Genomic DNA, 25,681 nt, shown 5'->3' with positions numbered 1-25,681 from the left:
ATGTGCCATTACGGAACCCCAGGACATTTCTTGTGCCCTGTTCAACCACATTTGTTCAACCATAATATAATCATAATGTAATCTTTATTATTGTCACAGGTAGGCTGACATTAACACTGCAATGAAGTTATTGTGAAAATCCCCTAGTTGCCACATTCCGGCACCTGTTCGGGTACACAGAGGGAGAATTCAGAATGTCCAAATTACCTAACAGCACGTCTTTCGGGGCTTGTGGGAGGAAACCGGAGCACCCGGAGGAAACCCACGCAGACACGGGGAGAACGTGCAGACTCTGCACAGACAGTGACCCAAGCCGGGAATCGAACCCGGGTCCCTCGTGCTGTGAAGCAACAGTGCTAACCACTGTGCCACCATGCCGCCCCTAGAGTTTAAAAGAGCGAGGGGTGACTTGATTAATGTCTGTAAGATCCTGAGGAGTTGACAAGGTGGGTTTGGAAAGGATGTTTCCTCTTGTGGATGAGTCCAGAATGAGGGTGCACAGTTTTAAAATTAGGGGTCACCTACTTAGGGCAGAGATTAGGAGAATTTTTGTCTTTCAGGATGCTGTTCGACTTTGGAACTCTCTGCCTCAGAAGGGGGTGGAAGTGGAGCCACTGAATATTTTTAAGGCAGAAGTAGATAGATTCTTGTGAGGTGAGAGAATCAAAGGCTATCGGGGTAGATGGGGAATGTGAAACGCAACACAAACAAATCAACCACACCTTATTGAATGGTGAAGCAGGCTCGAGGGGCCGAATGGTCTACTTCTGTTCCGTGTGTTCATATTGATATATTCATTATACATTGCAAAGCTACCACAGTGACTCAGGTGCTGCTCAAACTCTAAAACTTGGAGCTCTAGCTGCTCCAGCTGATTCAATTTCCTGCACGTCTTCGGGACTGTGGGAGGAAACCGGAGCACCCGGAGGAAACGCACGCAGACACGGGGAGAGTGGTGAACCTGTGGAAATCGCTCCCACAGAAAGTAGTTCAAGAGGGAATATTAGATATAGCTCTTGGGGCTGAAGGGATCAAGGGGTTGTGGGGAAGGCAGAATCAGGGTATTGAACAGCCATGATCATAATGAATGGTGGTTGAGGGATTTTGGGAGAACGTGGTTGAGGGGTTTTGGGAGAACGTGGTTAGAAACATTGAAACTAGATCCTCAATCTCAATGCCATATTTCCGCTTTCTCCCCATTCCGCTTGATGCCATTAAATCAAAAAAATTATTGATCTCTTTCTTGAATATACTCAGTCACTTGGCCACCAAGCCGTCTGTGGTCGAGAACGTCACAGGTTCCCCACCCTTCCAGTGAACACATTTCTCTTCAGCTCAGTCCTAAATGGGCCACCATGTTTAGCTGGGTATGATTGAAGGATATGTGGAGATGGTGAGTGTGAAATTCAGGAAGCTGGTGATATAGGTGTATGGGGACTACCTTGGGGTCGAAATCTGTTAAAACGACAGATGGGATTATCTCAGCCCAGTAAACTATACCTGTCCTGAAAAAGCTTAATAAAGAGCTGGCAATACATTTCATTTCAATACAGCAGAAAAGCTACACTCCATGTGAACAGCATTCACACTTTATTGGAATGAGTGAGCAATCTCCTTGGGTTTAACAATGGGGTTTGGGAACAGCCTGTAGTTTACCTGTAGCTGCTGTAATTCCCGAATATTGGTGTCACACTGCAGCTGCAGATCTCGCATCTGGTTTTCATGTTTCTGGTGTTGCTGCAGCCTCTCATTTTTCTGCCTCTTCTCCTCTTGGCTGGCAAACTGCAAAATAAAGAGCATTTGTGTGTGTAAATTGTCAAAGTGAGGGCGGGTGAATGAGTGAGGGCGAGTGAGTGAGAGTGGGTGAGTGAGTGAGTGAGGGTGGGTGAGTGAGTGAGTGAGGGCGAGTGAGTGAGGGCGGGTGAATGAGTGAGGGCGGGTGAGTGAGGGCGGGTGAGTGAGTGAGTGAGTGAGTGGGTGAGTGAGTGAGTGAGGGTGGGTGAGTGAGGGCGGGTGAGTGAGTGAGGGCGGGTGAGTGAGTGAGGGCGGATGAGTGAGGGCGGGTGAGTGAGGGTGGGTGAGTGAGTGAGTGAGGGCGAGTGAGTGAGGGCGGGTGAATGAGTGAGGGCGGGTGAGTGAGGGCGGGTGAGTGAGTGAGGGCGGGTGAGTGAGGGCGGGTGAGTGAGGGCGGGTGAGTGAGTGAGGGCGAGTGAGTGAGGGCGAGTGAGTGAGGGCGGGTGAGTGAGGGCGGGTGAGTGAGGGCGGGTGAGTGAGTGAGTGAGTGAGTGGGTGAGTGAGTGAGTGAGGGTGGGTGAGTGAGTGAGGGCGGGTGAGTGAGTGAGGGCGGGTGAGTGAGTGAGGGCGGATGAGTGAGTGAGGGCGGATGAGTGAGTGAGGGCGGGTGAGTGAGGGTGGGTGAGTGAGTGAGGGCGGGTGAGTGAGTGAGGGCGGGTGAGTGAGGGTGGGTGAGTGAGTGAGGGCGGGTGAGTGAGTGAGGGCGGATGAGTGAGTGAGGGCGGGTGAGTGAGGGTGGGTGAGTGAGTGAGGGCGGGTGAGTGAGTGAGGGCGGATGAGTGAGTGAGGGCGGGTGAGTGAGGGTGGGTGAGTGAGTGAGTGAGGGCGGGTGAGTGAGTGAGTGAGGGCGAGTGAGTGAGGGCGGGTGAATGAGTGAGGGCGGGTGAGTGAGGGCGGGTGAGTGAGTGAGTGAGAGTGGGTGAGTGAGTGAGTGAGGGCGGGTGAGTGAGTGAGGGCGGGTGAATGAGTGAGGGCGGGTGAGTGAGTGAGGGCGGGTGAATGAGTGAGGGCGGGTGAATGAGTGAGGGCGGGTGAATGAGTGAGGGCGGGTGAATGAGTGAGGGCGGGTGAGTGAGTGAGGGCGGGTGAGTGAGTGAGGGCGGGTGAATGAGTGAGGGCGGGTGAATGAGTGAGGGCGGGTGAGTGAGTGAGGGCGGGTGAATGAGTGAGGGCGGGTGAATGAGTGAGGGCGGGTGAGTGAGGGAGGGCGGGTGAGATAGTGAGGAAGGGCGGGTGAGTGAATGAGGGCGGGTGAGTGAGTGAGGGCGGGCGAGTGAGTGAGGGCGGGTGAGTGAGTGAGGGCGGGTGAGTGAGTGAGGGCGGGTGAATGAGTGAGGGCGGGTGAATGAGTGAGGGCGGGTGAGTAAGTGAGGGCGGGTGAATGAGTGAGGGCGGGTGAATGAGTGAGGGCGGGTGAATGAGTGAGGGCGGGTGAATGAGTGAGGGCGGGTGAGTGAGGGAGGGCGGGTGAGATAGTGAGGAAGGGCGGGTGAGTGAATGAGGGCGGGTGAGTGAGTGAGGGCGGGCGGGTGAGTGAGGGTGAGTGAGAGTGAGTGGGGGGTGAGTGAGGGCGGGTGAGTAAGGGCGGGTGAGCGAGTGTGGGCTGGTGTGTGAGTGTGGGCGGGGGAGTGAGTGAGGGGGATGAGTGAGGATGGGTAATGAGTGAGGGCGGATGAGTGAGGGCAAGTGAGTGAGGGCGAGTGAGTGAGGGCGGGTGAGTGAGTGAGGGCGTGTGTGTGAGTGTGGGCGGGGGAGGGTGTGGGCGGGGGAGGGTGTGGGCGGGTCATGGTGTGGGCGGGGGAGGGTGTGGGCGGGGGAGGGTGTGGGTGGGTCAGGGTGTGGGCGGGGGAGGGTGTGGGCGAGGGAGGGTGTGGGCGGGGAGGGTGCGGGCGAGAGAGGATGCGGGCGGGGGAAGATGTGGGCGCGTCAGGGTGTGGGCGGGTCAGGGTGTGGGCGGGTGTGGGTGGGAAGCGAGCGGGTGTGGGCGGTTCCGGGTGTGGGCGGCTCCGGGTGTGGGCGGTTCCGGGTGTGGGCGGTTCCGGGTGTGGGCGGTTCCGGGTGTGGGCGGTTCCGGGTGTGGGCGGTTCCGGGCGTGGGCGGTTCCGGGCGTGGGCGGTTCCGGGCGTGGGCGGTTCCGGGCGTGGGCGGTTCCGGGCGTGGGCGGTTCCGGGCGTGGGCGGTTCCGGGCGTGGGCGGGTCCGGGCGTGGGCGGTTCCGGGCGCGGGCGGTTCCGGGCGCGGGCGGTTCCGGGCGCGGGCGGTTCCGGGCGCGGGCGGTTCCGGGCGCGGGCGCGGGCGGGTCCGGGCGCGGGCGGGTCCGGGTGCGGGCGGGTCCGGGTGCGGGCGGGTCCGGGTGCGGGCGGGTGCGGGTGCGGGCGGGTCCGGGTGCGGGCGGGTCCGGGTGCGGGCGGTTCCGGGTGCGGGCGGTTCCGGGTGCGGGCGGTTCCGGGTGCGGGCGGTTCCGGGTGCGGGCGGTTCCGGGTGCGGGCGGTTCCGGGTGCGGGCGGTTCCGGGTGCGGGCGGTTCCGGGTGCGGGCGGTTCCGGGTGCGGGCGGTTCCGGGTGCGGGCGGTTCCGGGTGCGGGCGGGTCCGGGTGCGGGCGGGTCCGGGTGCGGGCGGGTCCGGGTGCGGGCGGGTCCGGGTGGGTCCGGGTGCGGGCGGGTCCGGGTGCGGACGGGTCCGGGTGCGGACGGGTCCGGGTGCGGACGGGTCCGGGTGCGGGGGGGGTCAGGGTGCGGGGGGGGTCAGGGTGCGGGCGGGTCAGGGTGCGGGTGGGGCAGGGTGTGGGCGGGGCAGGGTGTGGGCGGGGCAGGGTGTGGGCGGGGCAGGGTTTGGGCGGGGGAGGGTTTGGGCGGGGGAGGGTTTGGGCGGGGGAGGGTTTGGGTGGGGGAGGGTTTGGGCGGGGGAGGGTTTGGGCGGGCCAGGGTTTGGGCGGGGGAGGGTGCGGGCGGGGGAAGATGTGGGCGGGTCAGGTGTGGGTGGGTCAGGGTGTGGGCGGGGGAGGGTGTGTGCGAGGGAGGGTGTGGGCGGGGGAGGGTGTGGGCGGGGAGGGTGTGGGCGTGGGAGGGTGTGGGCGTGGGAGGGTGTGGGCAGGGGAGGGTGTGGGAGGGTGTGGGCGGGGGAGGGTGTGGATGGGGAGCGAGCGAGTGCCAGAACCCCGAGTCTGGGGGTAAGCCTGCACACAGTCTAACACAACCTGCCCTCCTCCTCCTTCTCTGTCCCAAAAGCCTATCCAATAAGTCGGCCAGGCGAGGAGGAAAACCTCTTGAAAGACAATTCTTCTCAGACCTCCGCCTTGTGTAAATTCTGCCGGGGGTGGCCAGCACGAATGTACACCATTGGAGGAATTCAATCCAACTCCTTAGCTAAGACCTGGTCTCCAGGACTTTCCTGGTTACCAGGATCTGGGATCTAGTCTGTCTCTAATGGTCAAAAAAAGTTTCATTGTTTAACTCAGCTGTTTGCCACATTTTAATGGTCATTTTTGTTAATTACTCTTCCTTTAAAATGATCTACTTGTTGCTTTGACCTTTTAAAAAAAATCATGCGAACCCTTGCTGAAAGGTGCAAACTCCAGTCACCCAAAGCTCGGGTCCCTGGTGCTGTGGGGCTGCAGTGCTAACCACTGTGCCTTCCCACTCCCTGAGTTCTCTATTCCTCTGACTCACTCCCCTGAGGTATTCTCCCTTTCTTTACCCCACAAATTACATCCATAACTTCAGCTGCCAACGTTCCACGCTGTTGAATTTCTTCTTTAAAACCCTCTGTGTTGTCCACTTTCTACTTCTGTTAAATACCTTTTAATATGCAACTCTTTGACCAATCTTTCATTTTCTTTGAATTGCACCTCAGTGAAGCACTTTGAGATGTTTTTCTATATTAGCGAAGTTATATAAATACAAGTTCTTGTTATTCCATATTAACAAAAGCCCACACCATGCGTTCTGAAAACCATTGATCTGAACGATGTAATTCTGGCCAACGTTAGCAAACCAATGGTTATTTTCGATGGCTCAGCAAATATAACTTGTATTCTTTGGCAGTGATGTGACTGCAAGATACATAATGTATTCAACTGTCGGACACGGGTTCCATTAATTGGTCAGCTGCAGATTTTTAAAGGAGGTCACATTATGCCAAGTTTCACAACTGCCAGCTTTCTGCTGCAATTCACCCGACAGTCACTTCAGGCAGAGCTGCTTCTTGCGCACGTCAGCACAAAAAGAGAAATAAACCACTTCTGGAAAGCAGTTCACAAATAACAATTTAAATTTGCGTTATTTGATCACGCAAAACCTAAAAATGAAGAGATCTAAATAAACAAATGTTATGACTCAAAATGCGATGGTTATGTTTCAGAGGCACCACAACTGATCAGATGTAATCTATTCCTAACATTAAAGCAAAGTCACAGGGTTCAGTGGATCACGATAGTTAATTGCTGCACATTGTTAACTGACCTCCTCTGAAACTCGACCCGCATCCTACCCAACAGCAAGTTCGGCTCTACCACACCATCCTCGCTACCTGGTGCCGGATTTCGCTGCAATGCACCCAGTCAAACGCACTCTGATCTTTCACCTCTGCCACTTCTCTAACAATATCCCAATTCTGGTCGACTTTGTGTCTCCCTTCACCTGCTCGATCATCAACAATGCCGTCCACAGCCTCAGAACATCCCAAATTGCCTGACTGTCAATGCCATACTTTCAAATAGCCATTATTATTGTGAGGCAGTCAATTTGCCAATTTCAACAAATGCAATTTATATTTATATTACACCCCTAATGTAATAAAACATCCCAAACAATCCCAGGAATGTTATAAAACAAAATATGACCCTGAGTCACAGAAGAGAAATGAGGAGAGGTAGAGAGTCGAGCAGATATTCCAGAACTTCCGGCCTCAACTGTTGTCACAGTTCCAATTCCCATGGTTTTCCGCATCATCATTTTCCCTGCACTGATAATCAGGGAAATGCACCTGGTGGAGGCGGCCACCCCTCACCTGTTTGATCTTCTCCCGGTCCTGTTCTGGTGAACTCGAGGAGCCAATTCGCAAGCTCTTTTTTGAACATCGCCATGCGCGTCTTCGCTTCGCTGCGCTGGATTTTGGGCAGCCTGCCTCTCTCTTGGGTTTGTCGATTCTTCAGATCTTCAATAAGTCGCTGGTTGTATCTCTGCATCTGCTCCATTTCCTGTTGACACAAACAGTACAGGCTATTGGTCTACAAAACAAGTCAAATCTGCAAAAGAAAACTCCAGGTGTGAGGTAACATTGTCGGGAAAATACAGGACAGCTGGACAAAGATGCAAAAGGCAAGCAAGATGGGGGGGGGGGGGGGGGGGGGGGGGGGGGGGGGAAAGGGAGATGAGGAAGGATAGGTAAAGGATGGATAGAACAGCAAGGCCAAAGAGGAGGAAAGCCTGGTGCTACAGCAATTCAAGATCTTACTAGGACTGCTGATAGTTTCCAATATTCTCGGGTCAGCTAACTCACACTTGGTTGACTGTACAGACAAGTTGTAGCTGTACAAAGTCACACAAATGCAGTAATAACAATCTGCAGGCTGACCTTTTCATGCCGTTTTAAGAGCTGGTGCCTCTGCATGAAGTACTGATCTTTCAGCTGCTGCTTCAGAAGTTGGTGCTTTTCCTGGAGGTGCCGCTCCTCTAGTTCCCAGATTGCTGCTTCTCTGGCTAAAAAACAAGACACAAAATATGATTTATGCTGCCCTGTCCCATCACTCAACCCTATCGCTCAAACCATGTCACCAAACCAATCCCCCCCCCACCCCCCCCCACCCCCCGTGTTAAGAAAGGAAAGGAGGGGCTCCCGGTAAACCCCCCCCACAACCCTGATCAGCCCTGAGTCTGTGCGAATGGACTCGCACAGATCCCAGCCTCTCCCAAATTCCAGGCCCACCCAAGATGGCCACAGCCTTCCCCCCCTCCCCACTCAATAACTCCACAAAGAAACCTTCACCGACCCGACAACAACCTGCCCCTCCCCTCCCCCATCCCTAAAACTCCACCACCCAAGGCTTGTTACCCAAACCCACATAAAAAACAAAGAAAACAATGCCCCCTCCCCCCCCCCCTAAATAACCAGCCATGGCTTTCTCCCCCACTTCACTTCCAGCATGCTAGCAAGATGTCCCCCATCCCAGGAAAAAACACAAGTTCTCTTTACAAAATGTTCCATACACTGTCCCCCAACCCAAGCGTGTATCCCAAACAATCCATCCTCCACCCCCCCCTCCCCCCCACGTTTTCCAACAATTGCTTTAAAGCAACAAGATTAGACCCCCACACGCAGGGTGGTAGATATTACAGAATTATTCTAATATAACAGAAAAAAACCAAATATTTACAACAGCACACAACCAAAACGCAGCCATGCAGGCGGCCACACCCAAATCCTTTAAATGTCCCACAGTCCATGTTCCTTAAAGTTATTCACCTCCTCTGGCCTTTCAACGTGATATTCTCTCCCCCACGAGTGACCCACAGGCGAGCTGGGTGTATCATCCCAAACCTCAACTTGCTCCTAAAAAAAGCAGCCTTGGCCTTATTAAACCCGGCCCTCCTTTTTGCCAGTTCTTTTCCCAAGTCCTGGTAGATTCGGACTGTGTGGCCTTCCCAGCTGAACACCCACATTTCCTTTGCCCACAACAGGATCTTTTCTTTTTCTCGGTATTGATGGAGCCGTGCTATGATCGTCCATGGCGGCTCCCTGGCTCTAGGCTTCTTCCTCAATGACAGATAGGCCCGGAAAGAGGGCATTAAAATACCCTCCCCCACCAACTCCGCAAACATCTTCGGCACATACTCTGAGGCCTTTGCTCCTTCAACCCTCAGGCAGCCCCACAATCGATCCTCAAGTTCTCCTTTCTCCAAGCCAGTAATCTTGGCCCGCATCAGTTTTTGTCCCTCCGACATCATCAACATCTCTGTCTCCAAGGAGGCAATCCGATCCTCATGGTTAGTAACTGTCTCCCTCACCTTCCGGATGCACTCATTCTGTGCCTACAATCACTGCACCACCCTTTCTAGGGCTGCCCAAAGCGGCTCCATCACTTTCGCCAAATCTTCAGTGGCCGCCTGGCTTTGCTTTTTAAATTCATCCGATAGGAACTCCAACAACTTGTCTGTTGATCACTGAGCGGGCAATGATGCCGCAGGCCTCTCCACCATGTGTTTCCCTCCTGCTCCATGAATGCTCTCGGAGTCCGAAGGGTGCCCCTTATTCGACACACTCCTCTTCGACATCTCTCGCCGGGGAGGAATAATAATAATTTTACTGGATCACTTTCCCACCTGCCCAACCCCTGTAAAATGGGCAAAAAGGACCACAAACCCAATCCTCAGGCAGGAGCCGCTTTATGTGCGATCACTCACTCCATGGCCACCACCGGAAGTCTAATTTTGACACTACAACAAAGTGTGAACTCCAATTACTGTGACTGGGTTCTAAGATGTAATTTGAAGCATAAATTCAATTTTAGCTGCATTTAGAATTGAGTCTCTACAGCCCAGAAGGAGGCCATTTGGCCCATTGAGTCTACACCGACCTTCTGACAGAGCACCCTCCCTAGGCCCACTCCCCCCGCCCTGTCCCTATAACCCTACCTAACCTTTGGACACAAAGGGAGAATTTAGCATGGTCAATCACAGATCATAGATGGCCAATCCACCATCTTTGGACCGTGGGAGGAAACGGGAGCACCCGGAGGAAATCCACACTGACACGGGAAGAACGTGCAAACTCCACAAGTTAGGTGGATAGGCCATGCTAAATTGCCCCAAAGTGCTCAAAGGTTAGGCGGCATTGGATCTGTGTAGGGTGCTCTTTCAAATGGTCGGTGCAGATTCGATGGACCGAATGACCTCCTTCTGCACTGTCGGGATTCTAGGATTGGGCAATTTCTCTACCATCCTAACAATTGCCCCATCTGTTTTAAAATCACTTTTTGAATTTATTTTATATCATGAAATAGGCGTAAACCTTCCATAAATTCAGCTAACACCTTCTCCTGCAATAACCCTTCCGCACAACAGATGGCATTAGCCCATAACATTCGTGACTGGCTAGCCCCTTTATCCTTTAAGATCTTAAAAGCTTTTCCTGTTCTTCTCAGTAAACAAGAATATACTTTCCCTTTGCATATGATCTCCATAACTTGCTCTTCAGAACTTCCTTGGGTAGGTTGTGAACATATCCCCACCTCTCTGGCTTCTACTGATTCTTCCTTCTCCACCTGTATAAATTGCTTCACGGCGCCAGGGGTCTGCACGTTCTCCCCGTGTCTGCGTGGGTTTCCTCCGGGTGCTCCAGTTTCCTCCCACAAGTCCCGAAAGATGTGCTGGTAGGTGAATTGGATATTCTGAATTCTCCCTCCGTGTACCCGAACAGGCTGCGGAATGTGGCGACTAAGGGCTTTTCACAGTAACTTCATTGCAGTTACTGCAATCAGTCTCCCATTTAACTTCCAACAATTTAATCTTTGATGTCCAGCCTTGTTACAATGGTAACAGAATGCTTCCTGCACCCCTGCCTTCCATCTTTGGTAGACTGTCACCCTTCAGCTTGCTCCTTATTACTCACACTTTTACCTTCACCAGGTTTTCTGTTCTCCAATTTCCTTGCTGATTTCCATATGATGCTTTTCCCACACTCAATTGTGTTGTGTGAAATATCAGCTAAAACAAAAGCTTCCCAGGTCTTTTTACTTCTGTTTCATTTAAATATGTCTAGTTACTGAAACACTATTTCTAAACTCTTCCATAATAATAACCTCTCTTACATTTCCAAAGGTCTTGTCTAACTTCAGTGCTCTAAACCACTGATCCCAGCGAACAGATTGAGGGAGCAGTTCATAATGCTTACAGTATCCTGGGGTTTATTAATAGGGACGTAAGAGTACAAGAGTAAGGAAGTTATATTGAACTTCTGTAAGTCACTTGTTCAACTTGTCATGTGGGAGTACCGTTAAGAAATGGGTGTTTAAATGGGTGTGTATATAAATATCTGCAGTTAGAGCATCTTTATGAAATGAGTGTTTATTACTGCAGTGATGTCAGAGAGTGGGTGGAGCTGGGCTGTCTGTCAGCTTTTTACTTTCGTTTTAGGCTGTTTGCTGCAGGGTGTGTTTTAGTTTCGGTTTTCAGACCTGGGTTGCTGCAGTCACAGCCAGATGGGGTATTAGTCTCTCTCTCTGTAATACAAAAAACTGTAAATCGATCTTTTGGTGATTTAAAACTAATAACTGCTCTCAGTCGTGACTTTAACCTGATGTACTCCTGTTTAACTTTTTTTAAAAAGTCTTCTGGATGTTAAAAGGACAGCTTACGGATTACTTAGTGTTGTATTCTTTGGGGGTTGTATTTGAATTAATGGCTGCTAAGATGTTCACTGTTTGTTTTAAAAAGGTTAACTTGACTTGATAGAATAAACATTGTTTTGCTTTAAAAAATACTTTTTCCATTTCTGCTGTACCACACCTGTAGAGTGGGCCGTGTGCTCCCCATACCACAATCTATTAAAAGTTGTGGGTCAGGTGAACCCCATGATACACTTTGGGGTTCTCTAAACCCTGGCCCATAACAAATTGGGGGCTCGAGGGGGATAAATGTCTATCTATTGGATTGGCTTAGTGAACTTAAAGACAGTGAGGGGTGAGCATATTGTGGTTGTTTTTCAGGTGTGATATTCTAGTTTAAGTAGGGAGTGTGTTGTGGACAATGGCTCTTTCAGAGGCTCTGATGTTTTTGGGGGTGGAGACGGTCACATGCAGTACCTTACGGACAGAGACTAAAAGCAGACTGTTAGATTTGGAAAAAAGATTGCAGTTAACATTACCTGACAAAATGCGAAAAGATGAGGTAATTATGGCGGTGGTTAAGCATTTAAAGTTGCCTGAGATAGAGTTTGACTCATTGGAAATGGCAAAAATTCAGTTACAAATTATGAACATGAGAAAGAATTACGAAAGAGATAGAGAGGAAAAAGAAAGAGAAAGGGAGATACAGATCGGGGAAAAAGATAAAGAGAGAGAGTTTGAACTTCAGAAAATGGCCATGAAACATGACAGTCAGTTAAAATTGGCAGACGTAAAGGGAAATGTACAGTTGGATGATATTGATGAGGATAGTGAGAAAGAGCGTCATAGTCGAAGGCTTGGTGGGAATCTATTTAAATATGTCCAAGCATTGCCAAGGTTTGATGAGAAGGAGCTAAAGCCTTTTTCATTTCATTTGAGAAGGTAGCTAAACAAATGAAATGACCACAGGACATGTGGCCACTACTGATTCAAACAAAGCTGGTAGGTAGGGCTAGTGAAGTGTTTGCATCACTGCTGGAAGAGGTATCTGGGACGTATGAGGAGGTGAAAAAAATCTATCTTGGGTGCATATGAACTAGTGCCTGAAGCCTACAGACAAAGGTTTAGAAATTTAAGGAAAGAATTTGGTCAAACATACATGGAGTTTGAAAAGTGGATATGCACTTTGAAAATAGACCAAACGTATGAAGCTCTCAGAGAAATTATACTTTTGGAGGAATTTAAAAATTCAATTCCTGATGTAGTGAGAGCTCATGTGGAAGAGCAGAGGGTTAAAACTGCGCAGTTTCAGCCTGTGAGGGATAGAAACTGGGGACATGAGAAATACTTAAGTGGTAAAGGTAAAGGTGATCTGATGGGAGACAATAATGAGAGTGTTCCTCAGACTAAAAAGAAATCCAGGACGGTGGAAAAGAAATGAAAAATTTCAAATGTTTTCACTGTAATAAACTAGAGGCCATGTAAAGTCACAGTGTTGGTGGTTGAAGAAAAGCACTGGGAAGGCTGGTGTGGTAAAACAGGATAAGACAGTGGGGTTTGTTAAAGTGGTAAAGGAAAGCCCAAGTGAAGAGAAGGAGGTGCAAAAGGTTGTACAGCCTGATCAAGAGGTGATTGATAAGAAGGTGCCAGATCTGTTTAAAGAATTTACTTGTGTGGGTAAAGTTCACTCATGTGTAACAGGAGGAGCAGGTAAAGAAGTCACAATTTTAAGAGATACGGGAGCTAGTCAATCTATAATGGTAAGAGATGAGGATTATGTAGTTTGGGAAGAATATTGCCAGAAAAGGTGGTAATATGTGGAATTCAGGGTGAGAGGAGTAGTGTTCCATTATATAAGGTAAGGTTGGAAAGTCCAGTGAAGAGTGGGGAAGTGGTAGTAGGAGTAATAGAGAAACTATCTTGTCCAGGAATACAGTTTATCTTGGGTAATGATATAGCTAGGTCGCAGGTGGGAGTGATGCCTACTGTGGTTGATAAGCCAGTGGAAAATCAGACAACTGAAGTGATGAAGGATGAATATCCTGGGATTTTTCCAGATTGTGTAGTCACAAGGTCGCAAAGTCACAGGTTAAAACAAGAGGAGAAATCAAAGAGTGAAGATGAAGTTGAAGTGCAATTATCAGAAACGATTTTTGATGAGATGGTTGAAAAAAAACGAGAACAGGTGGCGGATGGTTCAGGAAAATTGGCGGAGTTACAACGGAAAGGTGTAGAAATAAAACGGATATATCAGGAAGCATATACGGAAGAGGAATCTGAGAGTATACCAGAGTGTTATTACCGTAAAAATGATGTCTTGATGAGAATCGGGAGACCTTTACATATGCAGGCGGATGAAAAGTGGGCAGAAGTTCATCAAGTAGTATTGCCGGTAGGGTATAGAAAGGAGGTGTTGCGAGTAGCACATGAGGTACCAGTGGGAGGTCATTTGGGAATAAGGAAAACTCAAACTAAAATCCAGAAACATTTTTATTGGCCTGGACTACATAAAGATGCAGTTAAATTTTGTCGATCATGTCACACATGTCAAGTGACAGGGAAACTTCAAGCAGTGATAAAACCAGTGCCCTTAATACCCATTCCAGCATTTGAGGACCCTTTTACAAGGATCCTAATTGATTGCGTAGGACCGCTTCCTAAAACAAAAAGTGGGAATCAATATCTTTTGACAATAATGGATGTGTCTACTAGGTTTCCAGAGGCCATTCCAGTACGTAATATTACAGCTAAAAAGATTGTGAAGGAGTTACTTAAATTCTTTACTAGATATGGACTACCCACAGAAATACAATCGGATCAAGGATCAAATTTGACCTCAAGGTCATTCAAAGAAGTTATGGATAGCTTAGGAATAAAACAATTTAAATCAACTGCATACCATCCAGAATCGCAGGGAGCGTTAGAAAGATGGCATCAGACATTAAAGACAATGTTGAGGGCTTATTGTCAAGATTATCCAGAAGATTGGGATAAAGGAATTCCATTCGTACTGTTTGCAATTAGGGATACACCAAATGAGTCAACTAAATTCAGTTCTTTTGAACTAATTTTTGGTCATGTGGTAAGAGGACCACTTAAATTGGTGGGTGAGAAATCGGAAATTACATTATTGGATTACGTGTCAAATTTTAGGGAACAATTAAATAGAGCAGGTGATTTGGCGAGACAACGAAAGTCGCACAAAATGTGATGAAACAGGTAGCGGACAAGAAATCCAAAGTTCGTAGTTTTGCCAGTGGAGATAAAGTTTTAGTGTTGTTACCAGTGGTAGGTGAACCTTTAAAAGCTGGGTTTTGTGGACCTTATCAGTTTGAAAGGAAATTAAGTGAGGTGAATTATGTGGTAAAAACACCAGCTAGAAGGAAGACTCACCGAGTGTGTCATGTGAATATGCTTAAAAGGTACTTTGAAAGGGAAGGAGAGAAAAAGAAGGTTTTAGTGATTCTAACTCAAAGTGACGAACCAAATCCAGATGACTGTGAATTTGACATACCTCAAATTAAATTGGATAATGAGGATGTTCTTAAAAATTGGGATAAATCTAGTTATCTTCTAGAGGAAAAACGGATTGACCTGAAAGAGTTATTGATATCACATGGGCAAGTTTGTGGAGATGATTTGGGAAGTACCAAATGAAATGAAATGAAAATCGCTTATTGTCATGAGTAGGCTTCAATGAAGTTACTGTGAAAAGCCCCTAGTCGCCACATTCCGGCGCCTGTTCGGGGAGGCTGGTCCGGGAATCGAACCGTGCTGCTGGCCTGCCTTGGTCTGCTTTTTAAAAGCCAGCGATTTAGCCTAGTGTGCTAAACCATGGCTATACATGATGTAAATGTGGGAAATGCTGTTCCAATCAAACAACATCCATACAGACTTAACCCTTTAAGATTGGCACAGGTTAACAAAGAGATTGAGAGTATGCTTAAAAATGGCATAATTGAAGTGGGTTGCAGCCAATGGAGCTCACCCATAGTGATGGTATTAAAACCAGACGGTATGCATGGTAGCATTGTTGATAGCACAATTGCTTCACAGCTCCAGGGTCCCAGGTTCGATTCCGGCTTGGGTCACTGTCTGTGCGGAGTCTGCACATCCTCCCCGTGTGTGCGTGGGTTTCCTCCGGGTGCTCCGGTTTCCTCCCACAGTCCAAAGATGTGCAGGTTAGGTGGATTGGCCATGATAAATTGCCCTTAGTGTCCAAAATTGCCCTTAGTGTTGAGTGGGGTTACTGGGTTATGGGGATAGGGTGGAGGTGTTGACCTTGGGTAGGGTGCTCTTTCCAAGAGCCGGTGCAGACTCGATGGGCCGAATGGCCTCCTTCTGCACTGTAAATTCTATGATAATCTATAGAAAGGTTAATGCAGTTACAAGAAGGGACTCTTATCCTATCCCACGTTTGGAGGATTGCATTGAGAAAATGGGACAATCAGCTTTTATTTCCAAACTGGATTTACTTAAAGGTTATTGGCAGGTACCTTTACCGAAAGGACGCAGGAGATTTCAGCTTTTGTGACTCCAGATGGTATATACCAATTCAAAGTTCTGCCATTTGGCATGAAAAACGCCCCAGCCACATTTCAACGGTTAACTAACAAAATTGTTTCAGGATTACCCAATAGTGCGGTATACATCGACGATCTGGTAATTTTCAGCCAGACATGGACAGAACATTTAAAGCATCTGATGGAGTTATTCAATCAACTTCAGGAGGCGGGTTTGGTGATAAACCTAGCCAAAAGTGAATTTGGAAAAGTCCAAGTCACTTTCCTTGGCCATACAATCGGACAGAGTCGAAAGGTCACATGGGATGTGAAACCAACAGTTATTGAGGAGTTTCCAATATCCTCAAGACAAAGGGAAATAATGCGATTTCTTGGCATGTGGATTTGATCGAATATTGGTGAAAAAATGTTGTAGCGTGGTTGCTCCACTGATAGACTTGCTGAAGAAGCGTAAAAGATTTCAGTGGACAGCGGACTTTCAACAGGCATTTGACTGCCTGAAAGCTGTGATAACCAATGCTTTTGTGTTGGAGAATTGCAAGGGACTCTGTGATCAGATTGAACTAAAGTATCTGACTTTAAAGAGAAATGCCGAGGCGTAGAGAAATGGACGGATCGTGCAGAGACCTTCTTGTTCAAAGAGACTGTCAATCGAGAAGGATTCCAGTTGGAGGAAAAACAGACAATGGACTATGTTGTTGTACCTGTTTGCGTGTGTTGTTTTTTTTTGATACAAAAAAGTATATTTACTGTGTCCATTTCTTACAGGTACTCTCACTACAGATATTTATATACACACCCATTTCTTAAAGGTACTCTCACATGACAAACTTCAGCTGGATATTGTGTCTAGTACTGGGCAGCACACTTTCGGAAGGATGTGGAGACGTTGGAAAACATGCAGACAAGAATCATGATAATGGCTTCTGGGATGGGGTGCATCAGTTATGAAGATAGATAAGGCTGAGAGGAGATTTGCTGGAGGCATTCAAAATCTTGAGGGGTCTGGACAGAGTGGATAGGAACAAACTATTCCCATTTGTTGAATGAGAAGGCACAGATTTAAGTAATTTGTAAAAGAAGCAATAGTGATATGGGGAAAATCCTTTTCACGCCGTGAGTGGTTAGGGTCTGGTATTCTCTGCCCGAGAGTGTGGTGGAGGTAGATTCCATCAGAGCATTCAAAAGAGAATTCGACTATTATTTGAAAGGAATGAATGTGCAGAGTTCTGGGGTGAAGGTGGGAGTATTGAACTAGAGAATTTGCTCATTCAGGGGGCTGGTGGAGACACAATAGGCCAAATGGCTTCCTTCTACACTAACAATTGTGATTCTTAAGGTCTCTCACCTCGCATCAGCTGCTGTTTGTTGTTGAGACACTCTCGTTCGATAGTAGCAAGCTCCATTTTGTGCTGATGGATAATTTTCTTCAGCGCTCCATCCAACTCCTGCTGCTGCTTCTGCAGAAACTCCTGTTCCTGATAAGTAACCATGGTGAGATGCACAGAGAGATTGGTATACAAGCCACAAACTAGCCTCATGGAAAACACAGGCACAATGTGTCAGAAACAGATAGCAAAACAGTTTGTGGGTGATTAACAAAAGGGCAAGGTAGTTAGTTGGTCATTTAATTCTATCCTTGTTAAATGATGGATAAACATGGCAAACAAGTCAATAACCAGGGAGCGTAGATTAAAAGTAATTGGCTCAAATATCAGAGAATTAAGGAGTGCCTTTTACTGCTGGAAAGTGGTCGGGTCTGGAACTCGTTGCCTGAAAAGATGGGACAGGTAGAAGCCCTCATCACATCTATAAAATATTTGGATGTGCACTTTAATCAGAAAGAGCAATGTTACACTGACTGCCCAACACCTGCAGCTCCAGAGAATATGAAGGAGTCTAACTGACGTGAGGTGGAAGCGACCTCCATGATTGTTGTTCTCCAGTAGTTAAAAGGAGGAGTTTGTGTGATTCCTTGTGACGCTACTTAAACAACATTTGTATAACCAGAAAAATCACACATTTCTTATCCATGCTCTAAGTTGACTTTCATTTTTATTCATTTCTCCAAGAATTATCCAGTAACTCAAGCTTTGAAGCCACTACATGCAGTAATAGTTGTAGATATTTATCCCACTGGCATACTGAATTCACATCACTCAGTTTTGGACTTATTGTTCCTTTTCTAGGAATAAAGAGTATTTTCTTTTGGACTCATGAATATTTCATCCTTTGCGGAATCTACCGAACATCGTTTATAATTCCTTCAATGGAATGCGTGAGATGTGGGTTATATTTTAAAAGAACAATAAAAAAGCTGTCAACCTGGCAAGCAAAATAAATATTGAATGACGATCCCATCTGAATGAGAGTGGAAAAGACAATTTAACGCAACATCATGTTTGACAAATTTATTGAGAGTTCTTTGAGGATGTCACGGATGGATAAAGGCAAACCAGTAGAATAGAGTGTATTTGGACATCCAAAAGCATTCAATAAGGTGCCACATAACGAATTACTGCACAAGCTAAGAGTGAAATATGAGGGTTGACATATTAATATGAATGGAGAATTAACTAACTAACAGAAAACCGAGAGTGGGAAAAAGTTGGGCTTCTCGGATTGGTAAACTGGAGCTAGTGGAGTGTAACAGCAATCAATGCTGGAGCCTCAACTACTTACAAACTGTGTCAACAATTGAGTGGGCAAAGATTTGGCAGATGGAGTATAATATAGGAAAATATGAGGCGATCATAGGAACAGTACGAGGCCATTCAGCCCCTCAAGCCTGTCTCACCAATCAATGAGATCATGGCCAGTCGGTGGTCTATCGCCATATCCCTGCCTTTGGCCCACATTGCTTAATATATTTGCTTGACAAAAATCTATCAGATTTAAAATTAACTGTTCTTGAGGGAAGAATAGGAAAGCAAAATATTATTTAAATAGAAAGAGGGGCGGCACGGTGGTGCAGTGGTAAGCACTGCTGCTTCACGGCGTCGAGGTCCCAGGTTCGATCCCGACTCTGAGTCACTGTCCATGTGGAGATTGCACATTCTCCCCGTGTCTGCGTGGGTCTCACCCCCACAACCCCACAACAAAGAACAAAGAAAAGTATAGCACAGGAACAGGCCCTTCGGCCCTCCAAGCCTGCGGGGACCATGCTAAAATCTTCTACAGTTCCCGGGTCCGTATCCCTCTATTCCCATCCTATTCATGTATTTGTCTAGATGCCCCTTAAACGTCACTATCGTCCCCGCTTCCACCACCTCCTCCGGCAGCGAGTTCCAGGCACCCACTACCCTCTGTATAAAAAACTTGCCTCGTACATCTACTCTAAACCTTGCCCCTCTCACCTTAAACCTATGTCCCCTAGTAATTGACCCCTCCACCCCGGGGAAAAGCCTCTGACTGTCCACTCTGTCTATGCCCCTCATAATTTTGTAGACCTCTATCAGGTCGCCCCTCAACCTCTGTCATTCCAGTGAAAACAGAGTTTATTCAACCGCTCCTCATAGCTAATGCCCTCCATACCAGGCAACATTCTGGTAAATATCTTCTGCACCCTCTCTAAAGCCTCCACATCCTTCTGGTAGTGTGGCGACCAGAATTGAACACTATACTCCGAGTGTGGCCTAACTAAGGTTCTATTCAGCTGCAACATGACTTGCCAATTCTTATACTCAAGCCCCAGCCAATGAAGGCAAGCATGCCGTATGCCTTCTTGACTACCTTCTCTACCTGTGTTGCCCCTTTCAGTGACCTATGGACCTGTACACCTAGATCTCTCTGACAATCAATACTCCTGAGGGTTCTACCATTCACTGTATATTCCCTACCTGCATTAGACCTTCCAAAATGCATTACCTCACATTTGTCCGGATTAAACACCATCTGCCACCTCTCCACCCAAGTCTCCAAACAATATAAATCCTGCTGTATCCTCTGACAGTCCTCATCGCTATCCGCAATTCCACCAACCCTTTGTGTCGTCCGCAAACGTACTAATCAGACCAGTTGCATTTCCTCCAAATCTTTTATATATACTACGAACAGCAAAGGTCCCAGCACTGATCCCTGCGGAACACCACTGGTCACAGCCCTCCAATCAGAAAAGCACCCTTCCATTGCTACTCTCTGCCTTTTATGACGTAGCCAGTTCTGTATCCACCTTGCCAGCTCACCTCTGATCCCTTGTGACTTCACCTTTTGTACTAGTCTACCATGAAGAACCTTGTCAAAGGCTTTACTGAAGTCCATATAGACAACATCCATTGCTCTACCTGCATCATCTTTGTGACCTCCTCAAAAAACTCTATCAAGTTAGTGAGACACGACCTCCCCTTCACAAAACCGTGCTGCCTCTCGCTAATATGTCCACTTGCTTCCAAATTGGAGTAGATCCTGTCTTGAAGAATTCTCACCAGTAATTTCCCTACCACTGACGTAAGGCTCACCGACCTATAGTTCCCTAAAATGTGCAGGGTAGGTGGATTGGACATGGTAAATTGCCCCTTAATTGGAAAGAAGAAGAATTGGGTACTCTAAATTTATTTTTAAAAAGAGACTGCAGATTGCTGCAGTACAAGGGACTGGGTCACAAAATCACAAAACATTAGTAAGCAGGTACAGCAAGTAATTAAGATGGCAAACAGAATGTTGGCCTTTACTGCAAAGGAGATGGAATATAAAATAGGAAGGCCTTGCTACAGAGGGCATTGGTGAGGTCACACTGTGTACAGCTTTGGTCTCCTTACTTAAGGAGGGATAGACTTGCATCAGAAGCAGGTTTATAGAAAGTTCATTGGGATCATTCCTGGGATGAAGGGGTCATCTTATGTGTAAAAGTTGAACAGGTTGAGTCAATGCTCACTGGAGTTTAGAAAAATGACAAGTGATCTTATTGAAATATATAACATTGTGAGAGGGCCTTACAGGGTAGAGGTCTGGAATGCACTGCCTGGGAGGGTGGTAGAGGGGGGTTGCCTCACATCCTGTAAAAAGTACCTGGATGAGCACAAGGCACATCAGAATATTCAAGGCTATTGGCCAAGTGCTGGCCACTGGGGTTAGGTGGGCAGGTCAGGGCCTCTTCTGCACTGTTTAATTGTGTGATTCTGTGACATTTCCTCTTGAGAGGTAATCTAGAACTAGAGAGCACAGTTTAAAATTAATAGCATTACCCATTTAAAACAGAGATTTGGAGGGTCGCTAGTATTTGGAATTCTCTTTCAGAGGGCAGTGTTTGCGGCATCATTGAACATATCCGAGTTACACAAATGTTCAATCCACAATGGAGGTGAAGGTTATGGGGATGGTCAGGAAAGTAGAGGTAAGGCCACAATTAGATCAGCCATGACTTCATTGAAAGTGGAGCAGGACCAATGGACTGAATGGCCTACTTCTCTTAATAAAGTTATGTGCCCTTGTTCTAGGTTATTTACCAGAGCAAATAGTTTGTCTGCTTATATCCTAATGAATCCCTCAAACACTAAAAAAACCCAGATTGGACCATCCAAACTGAAGGAATTATATCCAAGTTTATGAAACCAGCTCTCATAATTTAAGTTTTTAGTCCTTGGTATCATTCGACCAAAGAAATACAATATGGTGTTGCAAATTGCTCATTAACGTGTGTTTAATTATTGCCAGTTTGGGCTGTTGTGGCTTTGTGTCCAACACGAGTTGAATTGAGATTGATCCAAATCACGTTCCAAATTCCAGGAGTGACAGAGTGTTTGATCCACTCCCCTACCCAGAGGGTGGCACATAGTGTCTGACTGCTTCCCATTCTCACCATTTAAGCTTTAAATTTTCCAAAAGAAAAGTCAGGTGCGACTGAAGATTTTGACTTGTCAAATGCTGAATCCCAAAACATGCAATATCGCCCACAGCACACAGGCAGAGGGGAATCATATCACAAACTCAAGAATCACACAAAAGGACGGAGGGACTTACATCCTGAAGCTGTGCGTTGAACAAGGTGCATGAGGATAACTGAAAAGACTGTATCATAACCTGGGCGACACCCTGTGGATCAGAATACAATGGACTTCCCACGTCAGGAAACGGACAAGGAAGCAGCACACACCACAACCAGACCATCCAACTCAACCAAACTGCTGGGTGCAGGTGGGCACAAGCACTGAGCAGCAAGCGCAGCATTATTACAGATCAGGCAAAAAGAAAAAATAAGGCAGATTAAAGTTTAGGTGAAGGGTCTCTCCCAATCCCTTAACCTGGCTTTTCTCCTTTCAGATGCTGAGGAAGCTGCTGTGTATCTCCAGCATTTCCTCTTGTACAAATGGAAGGAGAAAACGTAGCTCACAGTCTCAAAGGGAAAGTCAGATAACATCTCGCAGGATATAGATACTGAGAGATGACATTAGGGGTACAGTGTGTGCTGGTCTGGTCTTGCACGTAAACCTTATATGGCATGTAGTCAGCTGGTAATCCCAAGTGTGACTTCTCACTCAATAAATCTTCAAAGTGCAGAGGAATTTTGTGCAATGACAAATGAATGACAAAGAAATCTACACTGAAATAGAATTCTGGGTGATATTCGCAGTGTGTAATTGACACTCTTTAGTCCTCCCTCTGCTCTTGTATTGGTATTAACAAATCATTGTGCAAAAGGCCCCACAAGTCTCACTAGGAAACCCCACAGTGCTGATCCACAGGTTCCAACTCTCGCTATTATTACAGACAGGAACAGGTTACACTATTTCAACTTCATTCACCACCTCCTAATTCACCAAGGCTACAGAGAAAGACCAAAAATGTGAGATTAAATTCAGAGAATATGCAGTGCAGAAACAGCCCAATTAGTCTGTGATGGTGTTTATGCTCCACACTAGTCTCCTCCCGTACCACCGACCTCATCTCTGGCTTTCAGTAAATCTTTCTATTCTCAAGATAGTCTCCTAGGCCGAACCATATTTACGCTCCTTCATCAATGACCTTCCCTCCATCACGAGGCCAGAAGTGGGAATGTTCACTGATGGCAGTGTTCACTACCATTCTCCACTTATCAGATAGTGAAGGGGTCAGCGCCCACATTCAGCAAACCCTGAACAACGTTCAGTCTTGGGCTGATAACGGGCAAGTACCACTTGCTCCAGATGAGGGACAGGCAATGAGCATCTCCATGAAGAAAAAAGCTAACCATTTCCCCACAGCATTCAATAGCATTACCATCGCTGAATCCCCCACAGTCAACACCACCAGAAACTGAACTGAACAGGTTCAAATACCGTGGCTTCAAGAGCAGATGAGACACTATGAATTCTGTGCAGAATCTGGACTTCCCAAAGCCTGTCCAAAGCCTAGAAGGTACAAGTTATTGTGATGGATATTCTCCACTTGTCTGGACGAGTGCAGCTCCAACAACGCTCAAGAAGCTCGACACCATCCAGGACAAAGAAGTCCACTTGGCTGACACCCCATCCACCACCTTAAACATTCACTTCCTGACCCACTTGCACACAGTGGCAGCGTGTATACCAACTACATGATGCTTTAAAACAGAGATGAGGAGGAATTTCTTCAGCCAGAGGGTGGTGAATCTGTGGAACTCTTTGCCGCAGAAGGCTGTGGAGGCCAAATCACAGTGTCTTTAAGGACACTAAGGATGTTTGAGGTGAGGGATGCCGTTAGTGTCCCTGCTGATTTTACCTGCAGGAAGTGCTGCCATCTCCAGTTCCTCCAAGACCGAGTTAGGGAACTGGAGCTGGAGTTGGAAGAACTTCGGATCATTCGGGAGGCAGAGGGGGTCATAGATAGCAGCTTCAGGGAATTAGTTACACCAAAGATTGGAGATAGATGGGTAACTGTAAGAGGGACTGGGAAAAAGCAGTCAGTGCAGGGATCCCCTGCGGTCGTTCCCCTGAGAAACAAGTATACCGCTTTGGATACTTGTGGGGGGGGGGAACTTACCAGGGGTAAGCCATGGGGTACGGGCCTCTGGCACGGAGTCTGTCCCTGTTGCTCAGAAGGGAAGGGGGGAGAGGAGCAGAGCATTAGTAATTGGGGACTCGATAGTCAGGGGCACAGAAAGGAGATTTTGTGGGAGCGTGAGAGACTCACGTTTGGTATGTTGCCTCCCAGGTGCAAGGGTACGTGATGTCTCGGATCATGTTTTCCGGGTCCTTAGGGGGAGGGGGAGCAGCCCCAAGTCGTGGTCCACATTGGCACTAACGACATAGGTAGGAAAGTGGACAAGGATGTCAGGCAGGCTTTCAGGGAGCTAGGATGGAAGCTCAGAACTAGTACAAACAGAGTTGTTATCTCTGGGTTGTTGCCCATGCCACGTGATAGTGAGATGAGGAATAGGGAGAGAGAGCAATTAAACACGTGGCTACAGGGATGGTGCAGGCGGGAGGGATTCAGATTTCTGGATAACTGGGGCTCTTTCTGGGGAAGGTGGGACCTCTACAGACAGGATGGTCTACATCTGAACCTGAGGGGCACAAATATCCTGGGGGGGAGATTTGTTAGTGCTCTTTGGGGGGGGTTTAAACTAATGCAGCAGGGGCATGGGAACCTGGATTGTAGTTTTAGGGTAAGGGAGAATGAGAGTATAGAGGTCAGGAGCACAGATTTGACGTCGCAGGAGGGGGCCAGTGTTCAGGTAGGTGGTTTGAAGTGTGTCTACTTCAATGCCAGGAGTATACGAAATAAGGTAGGGGAACTGGCAGCATGGGTTGGTACCTGGGACTTCGATGTTGTGGCCATTTCGGAGACATGGATAGAGCAGGGACAGGAATGGATGTTGCAGGTTCCGGGGTTTAGGTGTTTTAGTAAGCTCAGAGAAGGAGGCAAAAGAGGGGGAGGTGTGGCGCTGCTAGTCAAGAGCAGTATTACGGTGGCGGAGAGGATGCTAGATGGGGACTCATCTTCCGAGGTAGTATGGGCTGAGGTTAGAAACATGAAAGGAGAGGTCACACTGTTGGGAGTCTTCTATAGGCCTCCAAATAGTTCTAGGGATGTAGAGGAAAGGATGGCGAGGATGATCCTGGATAAGAGCGAAAGTAACAGGGTAGTTATTATGGGAGACTTTAACTTTCCAAATATTGACTGGAAAAGATATAGTTCGAGTGCATTAGATGGGTCGTTTTTTGTACAGTGTGTGCAGGAGGGTTTCCTGACACAATATGTTGACAGGCCAACAAGAGGCGAGGCCACGTTGGATTTGGTTTTGGGTAATGAACCAGGCCAGGTGTTGGATTTGGAGGTAGGAGAGCACTTTGGGGACAGTGACCACAATTCGGTGACGTTTACGTTAATGATAGAAAGGGATAAGTATACACCGCAGGGCAAGAGTTATAGCTGGGGGAAGGGCCATTATGATGCCATTAGACGTGACTTGGGGGGGATAAGGTGGAGAAGTAGGCTGCAAGTGTTGGGCACACTGGATAAGCGGAGCTTGTTCAAGGATCAGCTACTGCGTGTTCTTGATAAGTATGTACCGGTCAGGCAGGGAGGAAGGCGCCGAGCGAGGGAACCGTGGTTTACCAAAGAAGTGGAATCTCTTGTTAAGAGGAAGAAGGAGGCCTATGTGAAGATGAGGTGTGAAGTTTCAGTTGGGGCGATGGATAGTTACAAGGTAGCGAGGAAGGATCTAAAGAGAGAGCTAAGACGAGCAAGGAGGGGACATGAGAAGTATTTGGCAGGAAGGATCAAGGAAAACCCAAAAGCTTTCGATAGGTATGTCAGGAATAAGCGAATGACTAGGAAAAGAGTAGGACCAGTCAAGGACAGGGATGGGAAGTTGTGTGTGGAGTCTGAAGAGATAGGCGAGATACTAAATGAATATTTTTCGTCAGTATTCACTCAGGAAAAAGATAATGTTGTGGAGGAGAATGCTGAGCCCCAGGCTAATAGAATAGATGGCATTGAGGTACGTAGGGAAGAGGTGTTGGCAATTCTGGACAGGCTGAAAATAGATAAGTCCCCGGGACCTGATGGGATTTATCCTAGGATTCTCTGGGAGGCCAGGGAAGAGATTGCTGGACCTTTGGCTTTGATTTTTATGTCATCATTGG

At 47.7% G+C, this 25,681-nt stretch overlaps 1 protein-coding gene across 1 annotated transcript in view; it reads right to left on the bottom strand.

Moving 5' to 3' along the window:
• The window catches only part of slka (STE20-like kinase a), a 193,031-nt gene that overhangs the window by 22,674 nt on the left and 144,676 nt on the right, over positions 1-25,681 (bottom strand). Inside the window, 5 exon segments of the mRNA XM_072479761.1 lie at positions 1,657-1,782; positions 6,801-6,863; positions 6,865-6,990; positions 7,368-7,492; positions 16,987-17,116. Of these exon segments, the coding sequence (XP_072335862.1) occupies positions 1,657-1,782; positions 6,801-6,863; positions 6,865-6,990; positions 7,368-7,492; positions 16,987-17,116 (570 nt within the window).

Source organism: Scyliorhinus torazame, chromosome 16 (genome assembly GCF_047496885.1).
Source record: "Scyliorhinus torazame isolate Kashiwa2021f chromosome 16, sScyTor2.1, whole genome shotgun sequence".
NCBI classification, from domain to species: Eukaryota; Metazoa; Chordata; class Chondrichthyes; order Carcharhiniformes; family Scyliorhinidae; genus Scyliorhinus; species Scyliorhinus torazame.
This window is presented reverse-complemented; position numbering and strand designations above follow the sequence as displayed.